Source organism: Mustelus asterias, chromosome 17 (assembly GCF_964213995.1).
Source record: "Mustelus asterias chromosome 17, sMusAst1.hap1.1, whole genome shotgun sequence".
Taxonomy (NCBI): Eukaryota; Metazoa; Chordata; class Chondrichthyes; order Carcharhiniformes; family Triakidae; genus Mustelus; species Mustelus asterias.
The window spans coordinates 57,918,551-57,942,276 of NC_135817.1; the positions used below are offsets into that span (position 1 = coordinate 57,918,551).

Below are 23,726 nucleotides of genomic sequence, written 5' to 3' on the forward strand. Positions count from 1 at the left end.
TTGTGGTAAGGACATCTGTAATTTAGAGAGACAGCACATGTGCTTCATGTTTTTTTAGGTTTGGTCCACTGGACATCAATGTAAAACGGTTCTGCTGAGGGATTAGCAAGGGAGCAGTCTGCAATTATGCATTGGTCATTTAGCACAGCGATTTCTACAAGTGTTTCCCATACTTGTGCCAATATAAAACCATTGTGCCTGATTTATAATTTAGAAATAATTTAGCTTACCTTGGTTCTCACTGAGTCTCACAGAAGCAGCACCTTGTTGTTTTCAAGTTCTCAAAGACAACACCGAGTGACATATAGGCCACATTTGTAACATGTGCAAACTGCAGAGCAATAAAGGACTTTGCTTTGGATAATTGCAATCATTTAATACATAGTATTATTCCTTCATGAATCTGAAATAAGACTTCACAATGCAGTCAAGAATTAATTTTCTGTCTGGCATTGATATGTCCATTATATATAAGTCAATAAGATAATAGGTATTAGTGGGGGAAAGTATATTGTCAATAATGCAAGCAATAACGCAACATTCTGTGAATGGTTCCATGTGCCCACATTTCGGATATTGCACAAGTGATAACATTTTGTGTTTTCGACTTCTTAAGATCACATTGACTTAGACTTGAAACTTCAGAGACAAAGAAACGCATCAGCAACTCAAGACCACAGAATAAGCCTTCTCTAACTTTGGAGTGTGTTATACACAGTTTGCCAGTATAGCTGCAAAACTGGACTACCGTTGTACCTGGAGAGGTAACAAAAGTTCTTGTTGAGTTACTTTGTACAAATACGCCCTCTATCTATGTGAATAAATTCCTTGTCACCTCCCGTTTGTTATTATGACAGATGTTCCTATGTAATGTGGAAGGACAGCCTCTTGGTGCATTTCTGGTGAAGAGTTCAAAGCTGGACTTGGGTTTCTGTAGCCAAAAGAATTCTTCTCATCAGCAGCGTAACCCCGATTTTCCATGATGTAACCTGTCACCGCACAGGGTGATCTTTGGAAGGTGTGCTTTGAAAAGAACTGGCCGTAACTTAAGGATCCGAGATGGGTTTGTCCTGATGTTCCCATAGCCACTGGTTCCTGCTGTTCGTGTACCCTCCCTTCATTCAGTTTGGTGGTGGCCCTAACATTATTCATGTTGTCCAGATTGGGTTTGTGGTGGTTCTCGTGTTCATACTGGAGCTCTTTCATACAAATCCTTCTAGTTTGTTCATAGGGTGTTTGGGTTGGTAAAAGTTGTTGGCTTATCCGTGCCATTGATTTGGCTGCATCACAGTCTGACTTAGCTAACAAAGAATCATTCAAAGAGGGTGAAAAACACTTTCCATCATTGCATAATTTCTCCTGAGAATTATGTTTGAACAGTACCTTACACTCTTCCTTGATAACATGTTGCACGGGATGCAATATTTCTACTTTGTTTTGCTTAACAGGGTTAATGTAAGGTTCCTCCTTATATTTATTGTTTGGTCTTGATGATGCACAACTGGAGAAGGTGCCAGATGTTGCTCCTTCACACTGCCGGTTGTTAGGCAATACACCTAAATGAAAAGGAAAGTATTAAGAAAGCGTTAAGCACAATGTGATGGGAGTGCAATGGCCATTGAGTGCACACTAAATTGGTGACTGCTGTTTCTAATTAACCTGCCTCCCATTAAGGTGATAGCAAATCAATCAATTGACAAATCCTATTAAGTATTCCAGTTAGTTTTGAAAGTGTACCACCAGTGGCTGATTTGCTATTAAAACAGAAACTGGACCATATGTCGTCTCTGGCATTTTGGAAGGGTAATGGAAGCCACCATATCCATTTCATCTTAATCGGCACATCTTTGGACTGTGGGAGGAAACTGGAGCACCCGGAGGAAACCCTCACAGACACGGGGAGAATGTACAAACTCCACACACACAGTCATCCGAAGCTGGAATTGAACCCGGGTCCCTGGCGCTGTGAGGCAGCAATGCTAACCACTGTGCCACCATGCTGTTTACAGAGCTGGCATGTGGGCCTCTATTACAAAATAAGCCTGCAATGGCATGAATGAAAAGTGAGCTCATGGCTCCACAAGTAGGCTACTAGGATTCCAAAGTTAAATATCAGAAAAGCTTATATGTCTCAAAGCTATTTCCTGATATTTTCCTTTACAACATTCTATTTTAATTGATGTCACAATGTATAATTTATCTTTAAACTGCACTGATAATAATTGTTAGGAACAGCACTGAAAATATAAAGGAAGCAAATAACTGATAGTGATTAGGCCATGTGTTATTGGGTGAGATGTTACGTGAATGCCCTGTTTGCCTGTGGAAGTTCCCAGGGTATAGCTCAAAGAAAAGCAACGAATTCTTTCTGATGTCCTGGCCAATGTCCCTCTCTCAAACAACACCACCAAAATTGGATTAACTGGTCATGGATTTCATTTGCTGTTTATGGGATCTTGCTGTGCACACAAGTATTGGGCACTTGCCTATGTAACAGAGACTGCACCTTAAAGAAATGAATCACTTTGAGACTCGAATGAAATTCCGCCTAAAATATACAATTTTAAGTAGCTCTCAGTGCAATAGCAGAACTTACACTGATAATTCTGTGCAGAGCAATAGTGAGATTCACTAATGGGGTGATCCTGCAGACTCTTGGAGGGGGAACGACTTTGAGCTGATGATGAACTTGTCAGATGCCAGCAGCTGTCACTGGTTGCCTGAAATGCACCCACGTAGAACCTTGCTGTTTCACAAGGCGACCTTTGACTCTGAGCTAGTCTACCAGGCGTCATCTGTTTTTTGCTGGTGAGCACTTGAGCGTCCAGTGGGAAGTGTCCATAGGTGTAGGTGAATGGATGCCCGTGTGACGAGGCATAAAGAAGTTCATTGTTCTCCTGGTGAGAAGTGCTCTCCTGGGGTGATACAATGTTCAGCAAGGGGCTTCCTCCCCAGCTATTGGTGTGGTCACAATCAGCTTTCTCAGTGTGGAATGAATTGTATTGCTGGAAAGGAGGGCAAGAGGAAAAGAAGGTTAATTATAATAAAGTGTTAAAAAAGGCCATTAATCTCATTGTACAATCTCTTCTCAAACTACATTAACAAATGAAAATGAATACATTTTTGCAAATATTTATATTATCCATTTGCCTGTTTGTAAGGAATTGAGTTGGTTAGATTTGATTTCCTAATGATTATTTTTAAATGACTGTCAGGACATTAATCAATTTTTGAATGTTTCAATCCCTACACAAATTGATTTCCTTCTTTCACTATTCCTGGTGAAATCATAGACTTGAGGTTCAATACGTTTATTACTCTGCAGCAAATACCAAACAGAAATAAGCTTTCTCCTTGAGTGTACAAGAATCTAACCAACCGGTGACAAAAATCAGCTGCAGACTCAATCTTGAGAAAAGTTTAGAGCCAGCATTTATTTCAGCGAGACACGGAAGAGAACAACAAAAGTGTCACGTTAAGTTGTGCGCCTTTCACAGGTGCTGCCTATATAAGATTCTGGGCATCACATGGAGGGACTGCATCACCAATAAAGAGGTTCTACAGAGGTGACTGGGACATCACGACGGGGAGATGATTGAGGCTGGCAGGACCCGCACTTCGCCTCCCAGATGTGGCAGCAAAATGGACACCACCAGGTAAAAGACAAAGACAGGGCTGGCCAAATAAGATCTGATGATATACATTTATGGAGGACCTTCAAGAATGGGACATCACCTGGACGTAGCAAAATACATCGCAATGGAATGTGGCCAGTGGAGGAGTCTTGTACGGAACCGCAGGAACTAATTCTCATTTCTTTTACAGATTTTTGAATGACTCGAATGTAGTCTTCATAAATTTCTAATAGATTTCCTTACCCAATCTGCAAAGTGACAATGAATCAATTCTCCTCATCACATCAGTTTAGCTGATCCTTATTACATTAAAAGTGGCCAATAACCTTATTTAAACACATTGCCATTGGCACATTCCACTTGAAGGATGTACAGTATATATGACAGTTCAACCTTCAGAACATCCCGACAGTCTTCAGTTGGACTGATAGTTTGTGCCTTTATACAAAGTTATCTTTGTAGAGAATTCCTAATGTTCATTTAATTTGTTTATTTTGTGGATTTAGGTTGATGTCCGCTTTGATTAAGTTATGTTGCCGTGAGTAAGAAGGTTCAAGTCACATTGCACAGCCTTGCATAGGTCATCCAGGCTGACATTTTTGGTACAGAACTGAGGGCTGGGCTCACTGGTGAAGGAGACATGGTGGAAGAGGCCATGGTGGAGGGAGAAGAACTTCTTAAATGCTAAGAACTAGTTGAGGTAGCAGAGTTTAATGTGGTAAAGCAGTAGAGTGAGTATTTTGTTTAGACTTCGATTGAAACAGGATAGTCACAGCTGTCAGGCAGAGCCAGTGTCATGATAATTTTATCCTTATCGCCAGATGCACATTCACAAACTTCATTAGAAACACAGTAGGATTTATTGATTAAAAAAATGTAGAGCAGTAGAACAGCCAGCACGGCTGCCCTATTCCCCTCTTTATCTACTGCCTCAGAATGGACTCCACTCCCTGAAGTGTTTACTCACTCTGTGTCCCAATTGGTCTCCCAAGACTTGCGACCCTTACTCTGCTGTGTTGCCCTTAAAGGAGCAGTGGCAGATGAGGCCTCAATTTAATGCAAAATTGAGGCCTCACCTGCCAGTGTCCTGGCAACTCCAGTCAAACATGTTGATATGTTATCTATCTCCATGCTGTTTGCTGACTCGGCACAAATTGGTCATGGTGTTTGTTTACCTTACAACGATTACTGTACTTGGAACGCATTTAATTGGCTGTGATGCACTTTGTGGTGTCCTGAGGACATGAAAGGCCAATATAAATGAAAGTTTGTTCTTTCTTTAGTCTTTGCCATTGAAAGATAAGAGAAGGAAAGTTGTTCCTATTTCTAGCTACTATCCAGTGTTATCTAATTGGGATGGCATGTGTTTCAAATGTAAGGATAGCAGAGCTTCATTCGTGCCTTGTCTCAGTGAGTGGCTTTATTGAATTGATCTTAAGATGCCTGACTCCAGGAGCAGCCTCATGCCATAGTCACATGCCTATAGAAAGCCAGGTGTGTCAATCAGTTATATTTCAAAATTCAAACATTATGCATGTGAGGATGTCAAGTTGGAGCATGTTTGGGATCAGAAGTTGTCTGCTGCAGGATTAAATGGGCAGCATGCATATTTGAGCTTGGTTATGGTGACTGACCACTTGTATGAGATATGGAGGAACAATTGAGGCCTGTGGAACTTTGGCCCATTAAGAGTCAATGGACAACTTGTAAGTTTATTGGGTTTGCATTTTCAAAGAGATATGCCATGAGTTAAGATTTACACAATTGCTGGATGATTTAGGCTGCCTGATATAACTGCAATCTCCCCATCAACCTCTCTGTGGGGTTCAAGAAATTGATGGATTTACACCATAAATAAGAACTAAACTAATTGCAGAAAGTTATTGCGGTTATTTATGGTAATTGTTCCTTTAAGGGCAACACAGCAGAGTAAAGGTCACATGTCTTGGGAGACCAAATGGGACACAGAGTGAGTAAACACTTCAGGGAGTGGAGTCCATTCTGAGGCAGTAGACATGTAGGGAACCAGGGCAGCTGTTGCTGTACTGCTATACATATTTTCTTATTAATAAATCGTACTGTTTTTCTAATGAAGTTTGTGAACATGCATCATTACATCTGGCGACGAGGATAAAATTATCATGACACTGCCTCTGCCTGACAGCTGTGAGATTCCGGTTTCAATCGCAGTCTAAAAAAATACTCCCCAAATGCCTCTCTTTGGAAGAATAGACGCCTTTGAGAAATTGAGATTTTGCCAGACCCCGAGGGATAGGCATAGAACAAATATGACTTGGCTGGCAAAGTCAAAAGTTTAGGAATGCAAAGAGATAAAAAAAGAGAAAATAACCCCAAGAAGCAAGAGCTGTGGCTTTAAGTTTTAAAAAAATGGAACTTAGGTTAAAAAGGAACATAGTTGCTGCAAAGATTTTTTGATTAGAGAGCACAGAAAGCAATGCTTTGAGTATAAAAAATGCCCCAAGTAGCTGCAGGAGATGTTCTGAAGTGTAGGAAACTGACAAGCTTCCAATCAGAACAGAGCCTGCAGGGGTTCAATGGTAGCAATCGTCACAGAGAAGTTCTAAAGTCTTAAAAAGAAGAGAAGTCCTCAACCAGTTTAGAAAAGAAGTTAACCAGTTTTTTAACAACGGCCTCATCCAACCTTGAGTGCCAGCGAAATTGATTTTAAAAACCGATATGTCAAAAAAGAAGAAAAAAGGAGTCTCCACAAGAAATAAACTACAGAGATCATTAAAAGGCCTTTCCGTCTGTAAAAGTTAAGTTTTAAACGTTCAAAAAAGAGCAGCCAAGTCCGTGCCAAAACTTCAAAAGCACGGGAAAAACACAATGAGGCAACTGCTGTCAACACAGTGAATTAAAAATGGCAGTCTTAAAGCGGCAATGCATTTAAAGTGACAATGCACTTGAACCTTCAACCACAAGAAGGAACAAGTGGCTATGGACCGGAAAACTGGAAAAGACCTCAGATAAAGGGCAACTCCCAAAAAAGATCCATAAGCAACAAAGACCTCAACGAAGATGCAATGGAAGATCTCACAGAGGCAATGAAGATCTTAAGGAAGAGACAAAGAGACAACAGAAGAATGCAGAAGATGGCAATGAAGATCTCAAGGAAGAGGCAATGAAATACCTCAAAGGGGAGGCAACAAAGATCACTAAGAGTAGGGAATAGAAAAGACTAGAAAGTGGGTAACAGAAGACCCCAGAAAGAAGTTAATGAAAGACCCCAGAAGAAAGGCAATAAAAGACTCCAGAAGGAAGGCAATAAAAGATTCCAGAACAAGGGCACAGAAAGACCTCACAAGAAGAGCGATGAGAGAATTGCAGAATGGAAACAAGTTACCACTTTGTTGGAGACAGACCCAACCAACAGTGAAGCCAAAAGGGTTTGCTGAAGTTAAGACAAATAGAAATGAAGGTTCCATTTGTGAAATGTTTATGTTCAATGAGAACATGATGGATTCCTTTCAGAAGAAACACAGAAATTAAAGACTTCAAAAGAACCTTGGTACTATTGAACATAAAGAGGAATCAGCAAAAAGAAGTGAAGCTCTAGAGAAGATATTAAAACAGCAAGATGAAATGACTGACAGCAAAATTGAGAAAAATTCCAAAAGTTGACAAAATCAAGTTAAGAGAGAGAAATTAGTGAGATAATGCAGAACAATCAGAACTGTAAAATAAGAACAAGTCCAGTGAAGAATTGAATCAGGAGAATAAGAGCTTGAAGAAAGGAAACTTGACAATGAGAAATTAACTGCAGATGTTAAAGCATGGAAATTGACAGCAGAATCAGCAATTCAGACAGAGAAAGAAACTGAGATTACGTACCAGAACAAGATTGCTGACATGGTCACACAAGTGGAAAAGCACAAGAACAATATGATAAAATGGTCAATGAAAAAGACGCTTAATTGAAATGCTGGAAAGAGAAAAAACTTTATCACATGACTCAAGTTACGGAAACAGAGCAAGGATAAAAGAAAACCCGTATTCAGAACATAATATGATATGGTGTCATGATAGGAAACTTCAGTAGTGGATCAAGTTAGATCGCCTGAATTATTGTCTCTGAGACCGGACCCCTGAGATACCAAGTAGACATGGAGGGATGGATCACTTGTAAACATGTGGATCCCTTGGGGAGCAGAGCGACGCTCCAGCAGTCAATGTTGTTGTCAATAAATGTTTTTGAACCCATAAGCACCGAAGTACCTGATCGACCTGTTATAGACATAACTGATTCTGCATGGAAGCAATTGCCTGTGCCATTATTGCAGTTCCTGTTAATGTCTACCCGGTGGAGGCATCTCAGACTGCAGAATTAAACTGTTCTACGAGAAACAGAAAAGCCACTCAAAAACAGGGGGCAGGATTTTATGGCCTCGTTCATCCTGAAACTGTAAAATCCCACCCGAGGTTAATGGACCTTTCCATGGCCCTCCTTCGCCTGCTTCAATTCCCATAGCGGGGGGGGGGGGGACAGTAAAATTCCGGTGTTGATTTCTAATTATCCAACTCATGTATATGAGCCAAAATTCCCTGATATCATATGTCCCACCACTACCATCAGCAAGAACAGTGAATTTGGCACTCAGCCAAATCTCCATTCAGTGTGGCAGGATTGGAGAATTCCAGCCGAGGGCGTGGTCGGAGAATTCCGACCATAATGTTTAGTTAGAATTTAGGACTGAGTAACTTAGTTATTGAAAATTGTATAGAAGAGTTAAAGGGAGAGGAATGTGGTGATTTGTGGTGATTGTCCCTTTAAGGGCAACACAGGCTTGGGGGACCAATCGGGATGCCGTGTGGGTAATCACCCAGGGGATGGAGTCCTCTCTTAGGCAGGAGACATACAGGGACTAGGGCAGCTGTGCTTGTTGCTGTTTTGTTGTACAGTTCTTCTTATTTATAAATCCTACTGTGTTTCTAATGAAGTCTGCGAAAATGCTTCTTGACAGTTAGGTGGACAATTTGATGGGTTATCGGCCTGGAAAATGGGACAAGTTTGTGCTCTAGATATGTCACTCAACCTTGGGAGGCCCAGAATGGGAAAAGTTTAAATTTTGGAGTCTTACTTCAACAGGTAATAAATTATTCCTGAAGTTTTACAAATACTAAAATCTAAAGGTTCAAATACTAAAATTAATATTTTTAAACTTTTCCTTCCAGCCTCATTTTGCTCTCTCACAATCCAATATTTCCCTTCCCTTCTGTATCTGATTTTAATTAATTCATAATTTTTCCTTCTCCATTGTTCTTTTTATTTTTTTTATCTCGACCCTTAAATTGAATTAATTAACATTTGTCACATTGTTTACCAAGGCCCCAAATGTCCTTTTGCTGCTGTGTTATTGGCTCATCTTTGCAGCAGTTTGTACCTGTCTGTTTGGATGCTGAAACTGCCCTTTAAGATCCAAAATGGTGTCTACAGATATCTACCCGAACAGTTCCCCTTAATATCATGAACACTTTGATCAAAACACCCCTTAATCTTCTAACTTCCAGGGAAAACAGCCCTACATTTTGTAATTTCTCCTCACTATTTACTTCTTGGAGCCCAGGTTGAGAAAATGGGGCGTTGGCATGCATTCTCTGGGTGTCCTTAGAGCCGCAAAGACAGACAGAGCTGGCCAAAGAAGATCTGTCATGTGGAATTGATTCAGACACCATAATGATCAGGGTTTAGCACATGCTCAGTGAATGCCTGCTGGAAGTATGCAAAGCACACAGATCATGAAATCAATCAGCGTGCAATGCTGTTTTGACACCAGTTTAAAGCTCTAAACACAAACAAAATGTCTCCCTTAATGTCATGCGGCTAAACACACAGTTCTGCAGGAATCATAGAAACCCTACAGTGCAGAAGGAGGCCATTCGGCCCATCGAGTCTGCACCAACCACATTCCCACCCAGGCCTGATCCCTGTAGCCCCATACATTTACCTGCTAATCCCTCTAACCGACACATCCGGGACACTAAGGGGCAATTTAGCTTGGCCAATCAACCTAACCCACACATCTTTGAACTGTGGGAGGAAACTGGAGCACCTGGATGAAACCCATGCAGACACTGAGAGAACGTGCAAACTCCACACAGTGACCCAAGCTGGGAATCGAACCCAGGTCACTGGAGAAGTGAAGCAGCAGCGCTAACCACTGTGCCACAGTGTTGCCCTTAAAGGATCACCTCAAGCACGATTTAAAGCGATCATCAACTACTTACATGTTAGTTGCTGCTTGATTTCTTCTGCCTGTTGCCACTATGCTAGAAGTATTTGATGCTTTTGGTAGTTGTTAAAGTTGCTAAAGTCTATCGGGAGTGCTCTGACAGGTGCTGAATGGGTTTTTGCTATCCTCAAAGCTTTGGTCCAAACCAGTTACTCCCAGGCTTGGTTTACTCCTTGGAATGATGCATTATCAAGAGAATTTATTTTTGTTTGGCTGGGGAAGCAGTCATAGTTCGATGTCAAGGTTAACAAATCCATCCAATTGCTTCAGCTGATGCAGTGAATGGTTGTGATGCCTCTGGAATGGATCTCTCAGAGTCAGAGTTCAGTATGTGGGCAAGGTCTGACGTGAATGGCCACAGTCACAATTTGAGCTGTTCCTCATTATCCAGCTGTGGAGCAAATGGTCACATCTTTCCTGACCCGTCCTCAAACAGCTGAGGGTTGTCTAGATTTCCGCGGAAGGTTGAAACCTGGGATCTCACCACTTGGGTCAATGCAGTGAGTGCTGGGATCTGTGAAACCACCCGAAGAGGAGAAGATGGCAACATTATTGCTCGGGCTTGGACTCCGCGGGCTCGGAGTCAGCGGCCTATGGCAACCAGTCAAATTTCTCCTTTGTGGTGTTGCCATTTGTTTTTCATTCTCTGTTTGAACTCAGTGCAGACTGGTTCTGAGCTGGGCAACACGGTGGTTAGCACTGCTGCCTCACAGTGCCAGGGACCCGTGTTCAATTCCTGCCATGGGTGACTGTGTGTGTGGAGTTTGCACATCCTCCCTGTGTCTGTGTGGGTTTCCTCTGGGTGCTCCAGTTTCCTCCCCCAGTCCGAAGATGTGCGGGTTAGGTTGATTGGCCATGCTAAAATGTCCCTCGGTATCAGGGGCATTAGTGGGTAAAATACTTGGGGTTACAGGGATAGGGCCTGGGTGGAATTGTTGTCGGTGCAGGCTCGATGGGCTGAATGGCCTCCTCCTGCACTGTAGGGATTCTATGATATTCTATGATTCTATGTTGACCAGTGTTTCACTGACTCCCAGATAAGTGTTTGGGCCTCCAGCCTTGGGTCCAATTTATATTCTCCCACTCTGGGATGCACCCCGCACAGGTCTGCCAGCTCTCTGACTCCCAGGTAAGTGTACCTGCCTCGAGCCTAGGATTGATATATATTCCGCCACTCCAGGCTGCTCCATTGCAAGTCTGTTGCCTCTCCGAATTCTAGGTAAGTGTATAGGTCTTGAGCCTTGGCCCCAATTTATATTCTCCTGCTTCAGGCTACTCCCTCACAGGTCTGGCACTTCTCCCACTCCCAGATAACAGCATGTGAGAGCTGAGTTTCTCTGTGACTCCCAAAGCTGTCCAGAAATCATTACTGTTTCTGTTTAAAAAGGAATCCAGCCAGTCTTCAAGTTTCATGCCAGCAGAGCCAGTAAAGAAAAGGAACCTTCACTCATTTCCCAAAGGTGCTTTACCTGCTCAATGCACCTGAAAAGGCAAACACCGGCTAATCGACACAGAAACCTCTGCAGATGCTGAACACAGCTCTTCACTGCAACCAAGCAATGCTTCAGCTGCCAGCTGTGGGCCCACAGTGGTAGCCCACAGAGACTGATCGTTATATTTATCCTTATTTATATCTTTGTATCTGTGTTTTTGTTAAGAACTTTATCTTCTTTATTTACATATCTTTCAGTAGTTTTGTAATAAATTAATCTTTTTCTTGTTTAAGAATAAAGCTTGATTGATGGGTTATTTTAAACGGAATCACTCAAATTAAATTGGGGGATACACACACTCACATACACACAGACACACACATGCACACTGACACACAGGCACACACACAGACACACACACAGATACATACACACACACGCACACTGACACACACAAAAACAAATGCACACACAAGGACACACACACACAGATAGTCAGACACACACACACACACACACACACAGATACACACAGACACACACATGCACACATACACTGACACATACAGACACACACAAACAGACACAGACACGCACACAGACAGACACACACAGACACAGACACACACACAGATACACACAGACATGCACACAGATGCACACAGACACACAAACAGACACGCACTCACACACACTGATAGACACACATGCACACACACAGACACACATGCTGACATACGGGCACACACAGACACGCATACATGGACACATATACACACACACAGGCACACATGCAGACAGACACGCAGGCACACACAGAAACAGATACACACACAGATATACACACCCACACAGGCATGCACACAGACAGTCACACACACACACACACACATACACACACACAGTCTTAGCTCATGGACCACTTTGAAGAACTGCCCTTTACGAAGTCATGACAGTTTTCTCTTCAACTTGTTCATTCAATTCCCTTTTGAAACTTACTGAAGAATCTGCTTTCACCACCCTTTCAGATGGTGCATTCCAGGCCACAATAATTCATTGTGTAAAAACATAAGCCTGAAATTTCACTATTCTTGGTTTGAGTTGAATAATCTCAGCTACAGTGAGGAATGAGATGCTACAAATGCTATCCTGGTCTGGAGAGGACAAACAATATCCAAGCTTCTGGTTCCTTGAAGATGAATATGAATGTAGACTCAGAGTGCAATCTCTACCTGGTTAAAAAGCCTGCCAGTGCACACAAGTGGATAATGGGCACTTCGATGAGGTAGAGTGAGAACACTTTCTGTCAATGAGTTACTATCTTGAGGCGAGGAGCGTATGAAGAGAAGATTATTTTTTTCTAAAATGAAGCAATAAACATTGGAAATTTTGAATTAGTTTTGGAAGTGCTATTGAAGAAAAAGTGGGCTTATATTTCAGCTCCATTCTCAAATCATTAAGTGTTTAATGCTGCATTAAGTGGAAGTTCAATTTATGACTATAAATTGGAAACAGTTTTGCATCAGGAGATGAATATACACTGCTTCTCTTATGTCAGGGCCTGAAATTATTACTGTGTTGAAAAGCAATGAGAATTTAAAAATAAACATAGCCAAAAAGCTTGCAGATGTTATTTCCATTGCCAACTTCATATAAATATTTGAATATGTAATAAAGAATTCAGTATTTTCTGGTCTGGATGTCTTATGCTACCGTTATACAGCATCGTGCATGGTACTGCAGTAGCCCAGTGTGTTTTGTGTTCTAATGTGGTTGGAGGGAGCTGTGGGCTGATTATTTGCCAGAGTTTTTTTTCTCTCAGCGAGGCTGTCAGGGGGAAATAGAAGATGCAAGTCAAGTGCGTTCCCAAAGGGAGTAAGTAAAAGTCAGATGAGTCATCCTGGATGATCCTTGTACACTTCCTATTGCCTTAAATAAGAGTGGCTCTGCCAGAGAGGCCTACAAGCAGTTCATCTGCTTTTATTTTCATCCCTTCCATCATTTGGAGCCACACCATGTTCCAGTGGGATATGCTACTAGGAAATGGGCCAGAGTAACTCGTGGTGACCCTTTCTGTAAGAAAACATCTGCCCTCTGTTCCAGACTTCTCCTTGACAACGGGGCTTTGAGTGTACACAGAACTCAATTTTAGTACCTCACGCACAGTGAGCTCAATTGTTCAACATCTTATCATTTCTGGGCAAGTGGGTTAGGGATTTTTGAAAGGGCAGCATTCCATAATATGTACCTGTGGATACGGAAATGTCTTTAGCTTAGACTTCAACTTGGAAATTTTGGGTTTCAGTTGTTTTTGGCTTTCGTGTGAGGTAGAGAGCAGCATCTTGTATGGAAATGAGGACTTGGTGGCTGTTGTCTGGTCCAGTGATAATTGTAGTTCCTTGTATTCAATGTCCCTGCAACATAAGATTCAACAGCACTGTAACGTGTGGTAATCATTTTTAAAAAGTGTTAAATGCCGGATTATTCTAAATAAGTTTAAAAAAAAAACTGCATCCATGGTATGCCGACTGGAGTTTCACACAAATTCATTAGCCAGTCCTTTGAAAATAGCACATGGAGGAAATTAAATCTACAAATGTTCAAATAGTGCATTTACAATAATGAACTGATGCAGGCCACATATCCGTTTAATATTCTGTTCTGTCTCTTTGTCAGGCACCAGTTGGTAGCCTGGTCCCTGGTCATTTCCTACTCCCCAGGGCTGCCTGTCAGGCATTTGGAATGTGCCTGGAGTGTGCTGCCAATTTCATCAGATCACCAGAGTTCACAAAGCCCGGTTTTGCATATTAAAAACAATTAAATTGAACATTTATTGCTCTTTGATGTGCAGCAGGAACTCACTGCTGAGGAGATGTCTTATTTTATTTTCTGCTGTTTATCCTCGCCGGACTGTGAATTCATACAACAAATAAAGCTTGGGGTTGCATTTTCTGATTTAGTCAAAAAGGTAGTTTAATGGTCATTTTTATGCCCATTATTTGGGACTCGCTAGCGCGATGGGGGTGAATTGAAGCATGCAAATCTGTTAAATGTATTTTGGTCAGAAGGAGCGGGAAATAACAACTAATCATGATGCATCTGTAATAATAACTTTTTAACACTAGCACCAGGTGAGTTTTTTTTAATGTTCATTCATAGGATGTGGGCTTCACTGGCTGGGCCAGCATTTATTGCCCATCTGCGGGCATTTAAGAGTCAGCCACGTTGTTGTGGCTCTGGAATCACATGTAAGGAGAGTAGATTTCCTTCGCTAAAGGACATTAGAGAACAAGATGTATTTTTACAACAATCGATAAAGATTTCAAGGTCATCATTAGACTTTTAATTCCAGATTTTTATTGAATTCAAATTTCACCATCTGCCATGGTGGGATTCGAGCCCGCATCCCAGAATTATCAGTCCAGTGACAATACCACTGTACCACTGCCTCCCCCCTCACTTAATTGGTATAATTAGTAAAAAGTTTAGTAATCCACCTGGGTGTTCCATTAAACTCGTGAAATGATTGAATCATTGATACTTTGCTTGTGAACTATACCATGATGAAAAGACAGAACCTTATTCCTTGGAAGGTAAGAAATTAAATGGTGCTGTTGAGCAAAGAGATCTGAGAATATAAATGTATAAATCACAAAGAAAGGATAGGAATTCTTTTTGTGTGTGTATGGGGGGTGGTTTGGGGGTAGGGTGGGGTTGAGTGGCGGTCATGATGGCACAGAATACAAAAGCAGGGAGGCAAGTTCAATTTATATTTAGTTAAATCACACTTGGAGTACTATCAAAAGAATATATCCCTCAGACAATGAAATAAAATATAGGCTGTGGCTGGATTTTCTTTCAACAGTGATGAGAAATATGGAACTCACTGCCACAAGGGGCGGTTAAATCAGATCTCATGGATGCATTAAGGGGACATTTGTTGCAGATACAAGCAAGAGGAAATAAAGGAACATGGGAGGCAAAACAAAAACTCTCCAACACCAAACCACCCCACCACCCCACTCCCGGACCATCACCTCTGAACATCAAGCCTTAATTTCCTACATTATCACTGACCTCACCTCTTCTTCCCCCATGACCTCCAAGCTCTTTGTTCCTAACTCCTGCCCTGCCCACATTTACCTCCTTCTCCACATCCACATAAAGGGACTGCTTTGGTAGACCCATCGCTTCAGTTTATGCATACAACAAATAAACTTATTCTTCCCCTTTGACTCTATTTGTTCCCCCTCAATGCATGTTTCTTCTGACAATCTTCACAACTTTACCAATTTTCTGGCTCTAACCATTTCCTTTCACAATGTATGTTCAATCTCTCTAGTGCTCCATCCCCACCACAACAGCCCTGAGGGTCTTTGCTTCTTCATAGAAAGGAAACCCAACCTGTCTCCATCCATCATCACACTTCCTTCATCTGGCTGAACTGATTCTTACATTGACAACTTCTTCTCTGACCTCTTTCATTTCTGCAGGATTATAAAGGTGACCTAGTGGAAACTCATATGGATCCCAGCAATAGCTTCCTTTTCCTGGGATACCTGGAACATTCTTTGTTTCAGTCCTTCTTAGGTCCTCTCCTTCACCTATTTTTCTGGTACGTTGATAACTCTGATCCTGGGGATAGGCTATCAACCAATATCTACTATCTGTCCACTGACTCCCATTTCTGACTCTTACACTTCCTCCCATTCTATTTGCTATAGGTCTAGTCCATTCTCTACTTTGTCTCTGTCACATTTATTCCCTTTTCCTCACCTCTCCCCTAGTGTGGTTAACAGGTCTGTCAAGCATCTCTGTATTTCTCCATGGGAAAAATACTGGTTCATTCCTCAGGGCAATGCCTTGACCAATCAGGTTCAAGCTGCTTGGATAAAATTTCAAATAATCCTTGACAGTTAACTCTCAGTCACCATCAACCAGTGCATTCTCCATGACAACACCTCTACCAATCAAAGTCCACTTGCCAACCAATCAGCACTCTCTTCTTATATAGTATAAATTGCTGTTCCCTTTACATTTAGTATTCTTGTGAATTGTCCTGATGAGTGTAAGATGAAAAGCTTTGACAAAAAAGTTCAATTTTTCAGTAATATTGTTACTCCCTGATGATGATGATGATGATTTGATCTTCTTCACACTCAGGGGACCAGATTGGCTTTCTGATTTGCAGAACACATCTGTTCAGTCCACAAGCCTAACCCTGAGCTGCTGGTCACCTATTATTTTCAGATTCTTCTGATCGCTCTAACCAGCCTCCTACACTGTTCCAATGAAGCTCAATGGAGCAGAACCTCATCTTCCAAATCGGCACTTTACAGCCTTCCAGTTTAATCAAAACGGAAAATGCTGGAAAATCTCAGCAGGTCTGACAGCCTCTGTGGAGAGAGAATAGAGCTAGGGTCATCCAGATTTGAAATAGTGGCTCTGTTCTCTCTCCACAGATGCTGTCAGACCTGCTGAGATTTTCCAGCATTTTCTGTTTTTGTTTCAGATTCCAGCATCTGCAGTATTTTGCTTTTATCATAGAGATTAACCATTCCAATACATAGCTTTTTATTGCAAGACAGCTAATAATTCTGCAGTTGCCGTTCTCCGGATCCATCTTTTGTTTCGTTACTTGTCCCATTACAAACTCCTTTTGCTTTGTCCCAATATCACACTTGTTATTTAATCACTCCTGCCTTTTATTCATTCGTTCCTGCCATCTTTCCCTTCTATTCCACTGCCTCCGTACTTGCTTAAAGCTTGTTCCATTTGTAACATTTCCAACCCTGATGAAACCAATCTGCAATGTGAGCTCTGTTTCTCTCTTCTGAGAGGCTAACAGGTTTGCTGAGTATGCCTCACGTTTCCAGTTTATATTTCAGATTTCCAGCATTCCAAGTGTTTTGTCTTTTCATTACAGGGATTTTGGGCAGGATGGAAAGAATTCCTCATAGTGGGAGGAGGCTTATGTGAATTACGAAGATTGGCATAGACCGGTTCTGCTGTTCCGGTGCCGAATGGAATCTCTTCAACACCTCCTCCTACCTTCTACTGAGCGAGTTTGCAAGTGAGGGGGGGTGGGAGGGGCATGTACAATTTCTCAAATCGCCTTCCCACCAGACTCCTGCCAGCCCCAATCTCTCTGCAGTTTTTTAATGGCAGTAAGAAGTCTCACAACACCAGGTTAAAGTCCAACAGGTTTATTTGGTAGCAAATACCATAAGCTTTCGGAGCACAGCTCCTTCGTCAGATGGAGTGGATATCTGTTCTCCAACAGTGCACAGACACAGAAATCAAGTTACAGAATACTAATTAGAATGCAAATCTCTACAGCCAGCCAGGTCTTAAAGGTACAGACAATGTGGGTGGAGGGAGCATTCAACACAGGTTAAAGAGATGTGTATTGTCTCCAGACAGAACAGCAAGTGAGATTCTGCAAGATCAGGGGGAAAGCTGTGGGGGTTACTGATAATGTGACATAAATCCAACATCCCGGTTTAGGCCGTCCTCGTGTGTGCGGAACTTGGCGATCAGTTTCTGCTCAGCGACTCTGCGCTGTCGTGTGTCATGGAGGCCGCCTTGGAGAACGCTTACCTGAAGATCCAAGGCTGAATGCCCGTGACTCCCACAGGAAGAGAACAGTCTTGCCTGGTGATTGTTGAGCGGTGTTCATTCATCCGTTGTCGTAGCATCTGCATGGTTTCCCCAATGTACCATGCCTCGGGACATCCTTTCCTGCAGCGTATCAGGTAGACAACATTGGCCGAGTTGCAAGAGTAGGTACCGTGTACCTGGTAGATGGTGTTCTCACGTGAGATGATAGCATCTGTGTCGATGATCCGGCACGTCTTGCAGAGGTTGCTGTGGCAGGGTTGTGTGGTGTCGTGGTCACTGTTCTCCTGAAGGCTGGGTAGTTTGCTGTGGACAATGGTCCGTTTGAGGTTGCGTGGTTGTTTGAAGGCAAGAAGTGGGGGTGTGGGGATTGCCTTGGCGAGATGTTCGTCTTCATCAATGACATGTTGAAGGCTCCGGAGGAGATGCCATAGCTTCTCCGCTCCGGGGAAGTACTGGACGACGAAGTGAACAGAACGGACTACTGCAAAGAAGTGTACCGACAACTGAACAACGAGGAACACTACAGACAGTTACCCACAGATCTGACCAAAGAACACACCCGTCAACTCAACACTCTGATCAAAACCTTTGATCCGGACCTTCAGAGCACCCTCCGTGCTCTCATCCCACGTACTCCACGCGTTGGAGATCTCCACTGCCTCCCAAAAATACACAAGGCAAGCACACCCGGCCGTCCCATCGTTTCAGGAAATGGAACCCTGTGCGAGAACCTCTCCGGCTATGTCGAGGGCATCTTGAAACCCATTGTACAAAGAACCCCCAGCTTTTGTCGCGACACTACGGACTTCCTACAGAAACTCAACACACATGGAGCAGTTGAACCAGGAGCACTCCTCGTCACAATGGATGTCTCGGCACTCTACACCAGCATCCCCCACGGTGATGGCATTGCTGCAACGGCCTCAGTACTCAATGCCGTCAACTGCCAGTTTCCAGATGCAATTTTACAACTCATCCGCTTCATCCTGGACCACAATATCTTCACCTTCAACAACCAGTTCTTCATCCAGACACACGGAACAGCCATGGGGACAAAATTCGCACCTCAATATGCCAACATCTTCATGCACAGGTTCGAACAAGACTTCTTCACCGCACAGGACCTTCAACCGATGCTATACACTAGATACATCGATGACATTTTCTTCCTTTGGAGTCATGGTGAGCAATCACTGAAACAACTATATGATGACATCAACAAGTTCCATCCCACCATCAGACTCACCATGGACTACTCTCCGGAATCGGTTGCATTCTTGGACACACGCATCTCCATTAAGGACGGTCATCTCAGCACCTCACTGTACCGCAAGCCCACGGATAACCTCATGATGCTCCACTTCTCTAGCTTCCACCCTAAACACGTAAAAGAAGCCATCCCCTATGGACAAGCCCTCCGAATACACAAGATCTGCTCGGATGAGGAGGATTGCAACAGACACCTCCAGACGCTGAAAGATGCCCTCATAAGAACAGGATATGGCGCTCGACTCATCGATCAACAGTTCCGACGCGCCACAGCGAAAAACCACACCGACCTCCTCAGAAGACAAACACGGGACACGGTGGACAGAGTACCCTTCGTCGTCCAGTACTTCCCCAGAGCGGAGAAGCTACGGCATCTCCTCCGGACCCTTCAACATGTCATTGATGAAGACGAACATCTCGCCAAGGCCATCCCCACACCCCCACTTCTTGCCTTCAAACAACCACGCAACCTCAAACAGACCATTGTCCGCAGCAAACTACCCAGCCTTCAGGAGAACAGTGACCACGACACCACACAACCCTGCCACAGCAACCTCTGCAAGACGTGCCGGATCATCGACACGGATGCCATCATCTCACGTGAGAACACCATCTACCAGGTACACGGTACCTACTCTTGCAACTCGGCCAACGTTGTCTACCTGATACGCTGCAGGAAAGGATGTCCCGAGGCATGGTACATTGGGGAAACCATGCAGACGCTACGACAACGGATGAATGAACACCGCTCGACAATCACCAGGCAAGACTGTTCTCTTCCTGTGGGGGAGCACTTCAGCAGTCACGGGCATTCAGCCTTGGATCTTCAGGTAAGCGTTCTCCAAGGCGGCCTTCGCGACACACGACAGCGCAGAGTCGCTGAGCAGAAACTGATAGCCAAGTTCCGCACACATGAGGACGGCCTAAACCGGGATGTTGGATTTATGTCACATTATCAGTAACCCCCACAGCTTTCCCCCTGATCTTGCAGAATCTCACTAGCTGTTCTGTCTGGAGACAATACACATCTCTTTAACATGTGTTGAATGCTCCCTCCACCCACATTGTCTGTACCTTTAAGACCTGGCTGGCTGTAGAGATTTGCATTCTAATTAGTATTCTGTAACTTGATTTCTGTGTCTGTGCACTGTTGGAGAACAGATATCCACTCCATCTGACGAAGGAGCTGTGCTCCAAAAGCTTATGTTATTTGCTACCAAATAAACCTGTTGGACTTTAACCTGGTGTTGTGAGACTTCTTACTGTGCTTACCCCAGTCCAACGCCGGCATCTCCACGTCGTTTTTTAATGGGGCAGGCGAGACTTAGGCCACCTTTCCTGCACCCCCTTCCAGACATTGTCCCAATTGAGGCCCTTAACCAGCCAGTTAATGACCACTTAAGGGCCATTTCCTATCCAGCCTCCTTGTGGGAGGAGTTCAGGGGCAGGTGGAAAGCCTGAGACATGATTCTGCTCAGGCCTTTGGCGGAAAGCAAAGGAGGGTGGGGCATCCCCTTTCAACATTGGGCAACCCCTCCTCAACAGGTTCTGGCCTCAAGTATTTCTTTCCCCTGGCCTCTCCAATGACACCTCCATCCTGCTTCTGCACATCTCCTGTGCATTTGGAGTCACATGTAGGCCAGACCAGGTAAGGACGGCAGATTTCCTTCCCTAAAGGACATTAGTGAACCGGATGGGTTTTTCAGTGGAGGAAGGAATTGCAGAGCACAAGATGGTCACCTCATAGAAAGTGAAGGATAGTGTAGCAGAGGAAGGATAGTGGAAAAGAGTGAAGGATGACTCGGGTCAAGTCAGTAAAACTATCCAGTAGGTATACATTGCTGGATACCAAAAGCAAAGATGCTCCTTTAAACATACACGTTGGTCCCAAATGATGTGTTGCCTCTTAGGTTTTAGGTAACATAATGGAGTTGGTGCAGAAGTTCTTGAAAGGCAAAATCTATGGAATATGCTTATTGTAGCAGAGACTTCCACATTTTAACTCCCAAACTTAAAGACCGCTTCCCTCTTTAATTCTTTTTGTGATTATCTTAAATTTGTGCCCTGTTCCCAGTAAAGGGAAAGCATCTATCACCATTTATCTCAGAATAGTCCTTCCATTCTTGATGACCTCATCAGCCCAGGTATCTCTTTTATTTCTGATTACAGGTAATATCCTAGCGAGGCTCAACACTGCTTACGTATCTGTTTATGAGTTCCCAAATTAGCACACAATAGTCGAAGATATTTTACAAGAATGTTACAAAATCACAATTGAAATCAATGCAGTTGTGTTTGTTATTGGTAAAGGAACATGCATGAAAGCCTTAAATTCATATTGGGAGAGAGAAAAGTGAGAATATGCAACAAAAAAAACCAAAATTAGACAAATACAAAACAAATTCAAAGCCAAATTAGCAATAAATATTTTAGAACCATGCAGAGACAGATAAAAGAGTGAGAGGTGATCAGGAAGGTACAGGGAGCATTACAATAAGAATTACAGAGTAGAAAAAACTGAGGCTGTTGCTGGAAGTGACAGGCATTTTGTTTCCTTCAGAAGCAATTATATCATACATTATGTGGCACAAAACCAGAAAGCTGGGAGCTCAAGTCCTACTCATGAGACTTGAGCACATAATCTAGGTTGACACTCCATTTCTGAGGGGGTGCTGCACAGTCAGCGGTGCTAACTGCCCTCTCAGATGAAGGTAAAAGATCCCAACTATTCGAAGAGGGGAATGCTATATGCTGTCCTGGCTTTGGCCCTCAGGCACGACACAGAAAGCGATGATCTGGTCATTATCACATTGCTACTTGTGCATCTTGCTATGTGCAAATTGACTGTCCTGTTTTCTACTTTATGACAGCAGCTACACATCAAGAATACTTCATTGGTTGTAAAGCGCTTTGGATCATCCTGAGGCGGTGAAATACACTATATACGTGTATGTTATTTCTTATGAAGGATTTTATGACATCAATCACTCTTCAGACATCCTATTTCACAATGACTGAAGCATTTAAAAAAGAGACTGACTGATTGGCTTGCAGCCAGAAATGTCATGGTCCTGGCAATTTTCAAATCAACCTTATTAAAAGGGACAGACCATGTTAACATAGCTGCACTCTGCAGCAAGGTAATACACTGTGCTTGAGGGTCTTGATGTTATATAACTGCATATTCTTTGAACACGAGAGATTCACTGATGTTTTACATCTGTGAACACCAATTCCTGTCCTCCCGTGCGCTTTGATCTGCTGCAAGAAACTTGTTTATATTTCTGCTAGTCAGCTAAAATATAACAATACTGCTGTTCATGATTAAATTTTTCTGTGCATTCACGAGAATTGAATGCTACAAATGTATCCACATCCACAGTGACGGCAGCAGGAACCCCTGACAGGTTTTTAAAATTCTGAATGGTGTATGTTGCTGGAGCAATCATCTGGACTTGACTAAGGGGAAATGCAGAAGGGGGTGATGTGATTACCAGAAAAGGGATGACAGAGTTTTTCCACCTGCCCACAATGACCTGTAGCTACACTCACAGGGCAAGAAAGACATTGCCAATGGCAGCCAAATTCTTTTTCCTTGGGCTCTTTAGTGGTGGGGACATGAAGCCAGTCTGCAGTCCATAACTGCATTCAGCAAGGAACTGATGTATTCTTTTTTCAAGAGCAAATAATTACATTATATTTTACATGGCGAGAACACTAATGTCCTCGTGGCACGGTGGCACAGTGGTTAGCACTGCTGTCTCACAGCGCCAGGGACCCGGGTTCGATTCCTGGCTTGGGTCACTGTCTGTGTGGAGTTTGCATATTCTCCCCGTGTCTGCGTGGGTTTCCTCCGGGTGCTCCGGTTTCCTCCCACAGTCCAAAGATGTGCAGGTTAGGTGAATTGATCATGCTAAAATTCTCTGTGTACCCGAACAGGTGCCGGAATGTGGGAAAAGAACAAAGAACAAAGAAAATTACAGCACAGGAACAGGCCCTCCAAGCCTGCACTGACTGAATTAAAATCCCCTACCTTTCCGGGGACCATATCCCTCTATTCCCATCCTATTCATGTATTTGGCCAGATGCCCCTTAAAAATCACTATCGCATCTGCTTCCACTACCTCCCCTGGCAGCGAGTTCCAGGCACCCACTACCCTCTGTGTAAAAGAATTGCCTCGTACATCTCCTTTAAACCTTGCCCTCGCACCTTAAACTTATGCCCCCTAATACTTGACTCTTTCACCCTGGGAAAAGCTTCTGACTATCCACTCTGTCCATACCTCTCATAATCTTCTATCAGGACACCCCTCAACCTCCGTCGTTCCAGTGAGAACAAACAAAGTTTCTCCAACCTCTCCTCATAGTTAATGCCCTCCATACCAGGCAACATCCTGGTAAATCTTTTCTGTACCCTCTCCAAAGCCTCCACATCCTTCTGGTAGTGTGGTGACCAGAATTGAACACTATATTCCAAGTACGGCCTAACTGAGGTTCTATAAAGCTGCAACATGACT

The 23,726-nt window shown here is 43.1% G+C and overlaps 1 protein-coding gene across 1 annotated transcript in view; it reads right to left on the reverse strand.

Annotated features, from left to right (window-relative positions):
- Positions 1 to 364: 364 nt before the first annotated feature.
- sim2 (SIM bHLH transcription factor 2) overlaps positions 365 to 23,726 on the reverse strand; it is a 112,008-nt gene continuing 88,646 nt past the window's right edge. The window contains exons 9-11 of the mRNA XM_078232020.1: positions 13,568 to 13,733; positions 2,597 to 3,005; positions 365 to 1,556 (exon numbers count right to left, since the gene is read on the reverse strand). Of these exons, the coding sequence (XP_078088146.1) occupies positions 832 to 1,556; positions 2,597 to 3,005; positions 13,568 to 13,733 (1,300 nt within the window). The 3' untranslated portion in view covers positions 365 to 831. The remainder of the gene's footprint in view (positions 1,557 to 2,596; positions 3,006 to 13,567; positions 13,734 to 23,726) is intronic.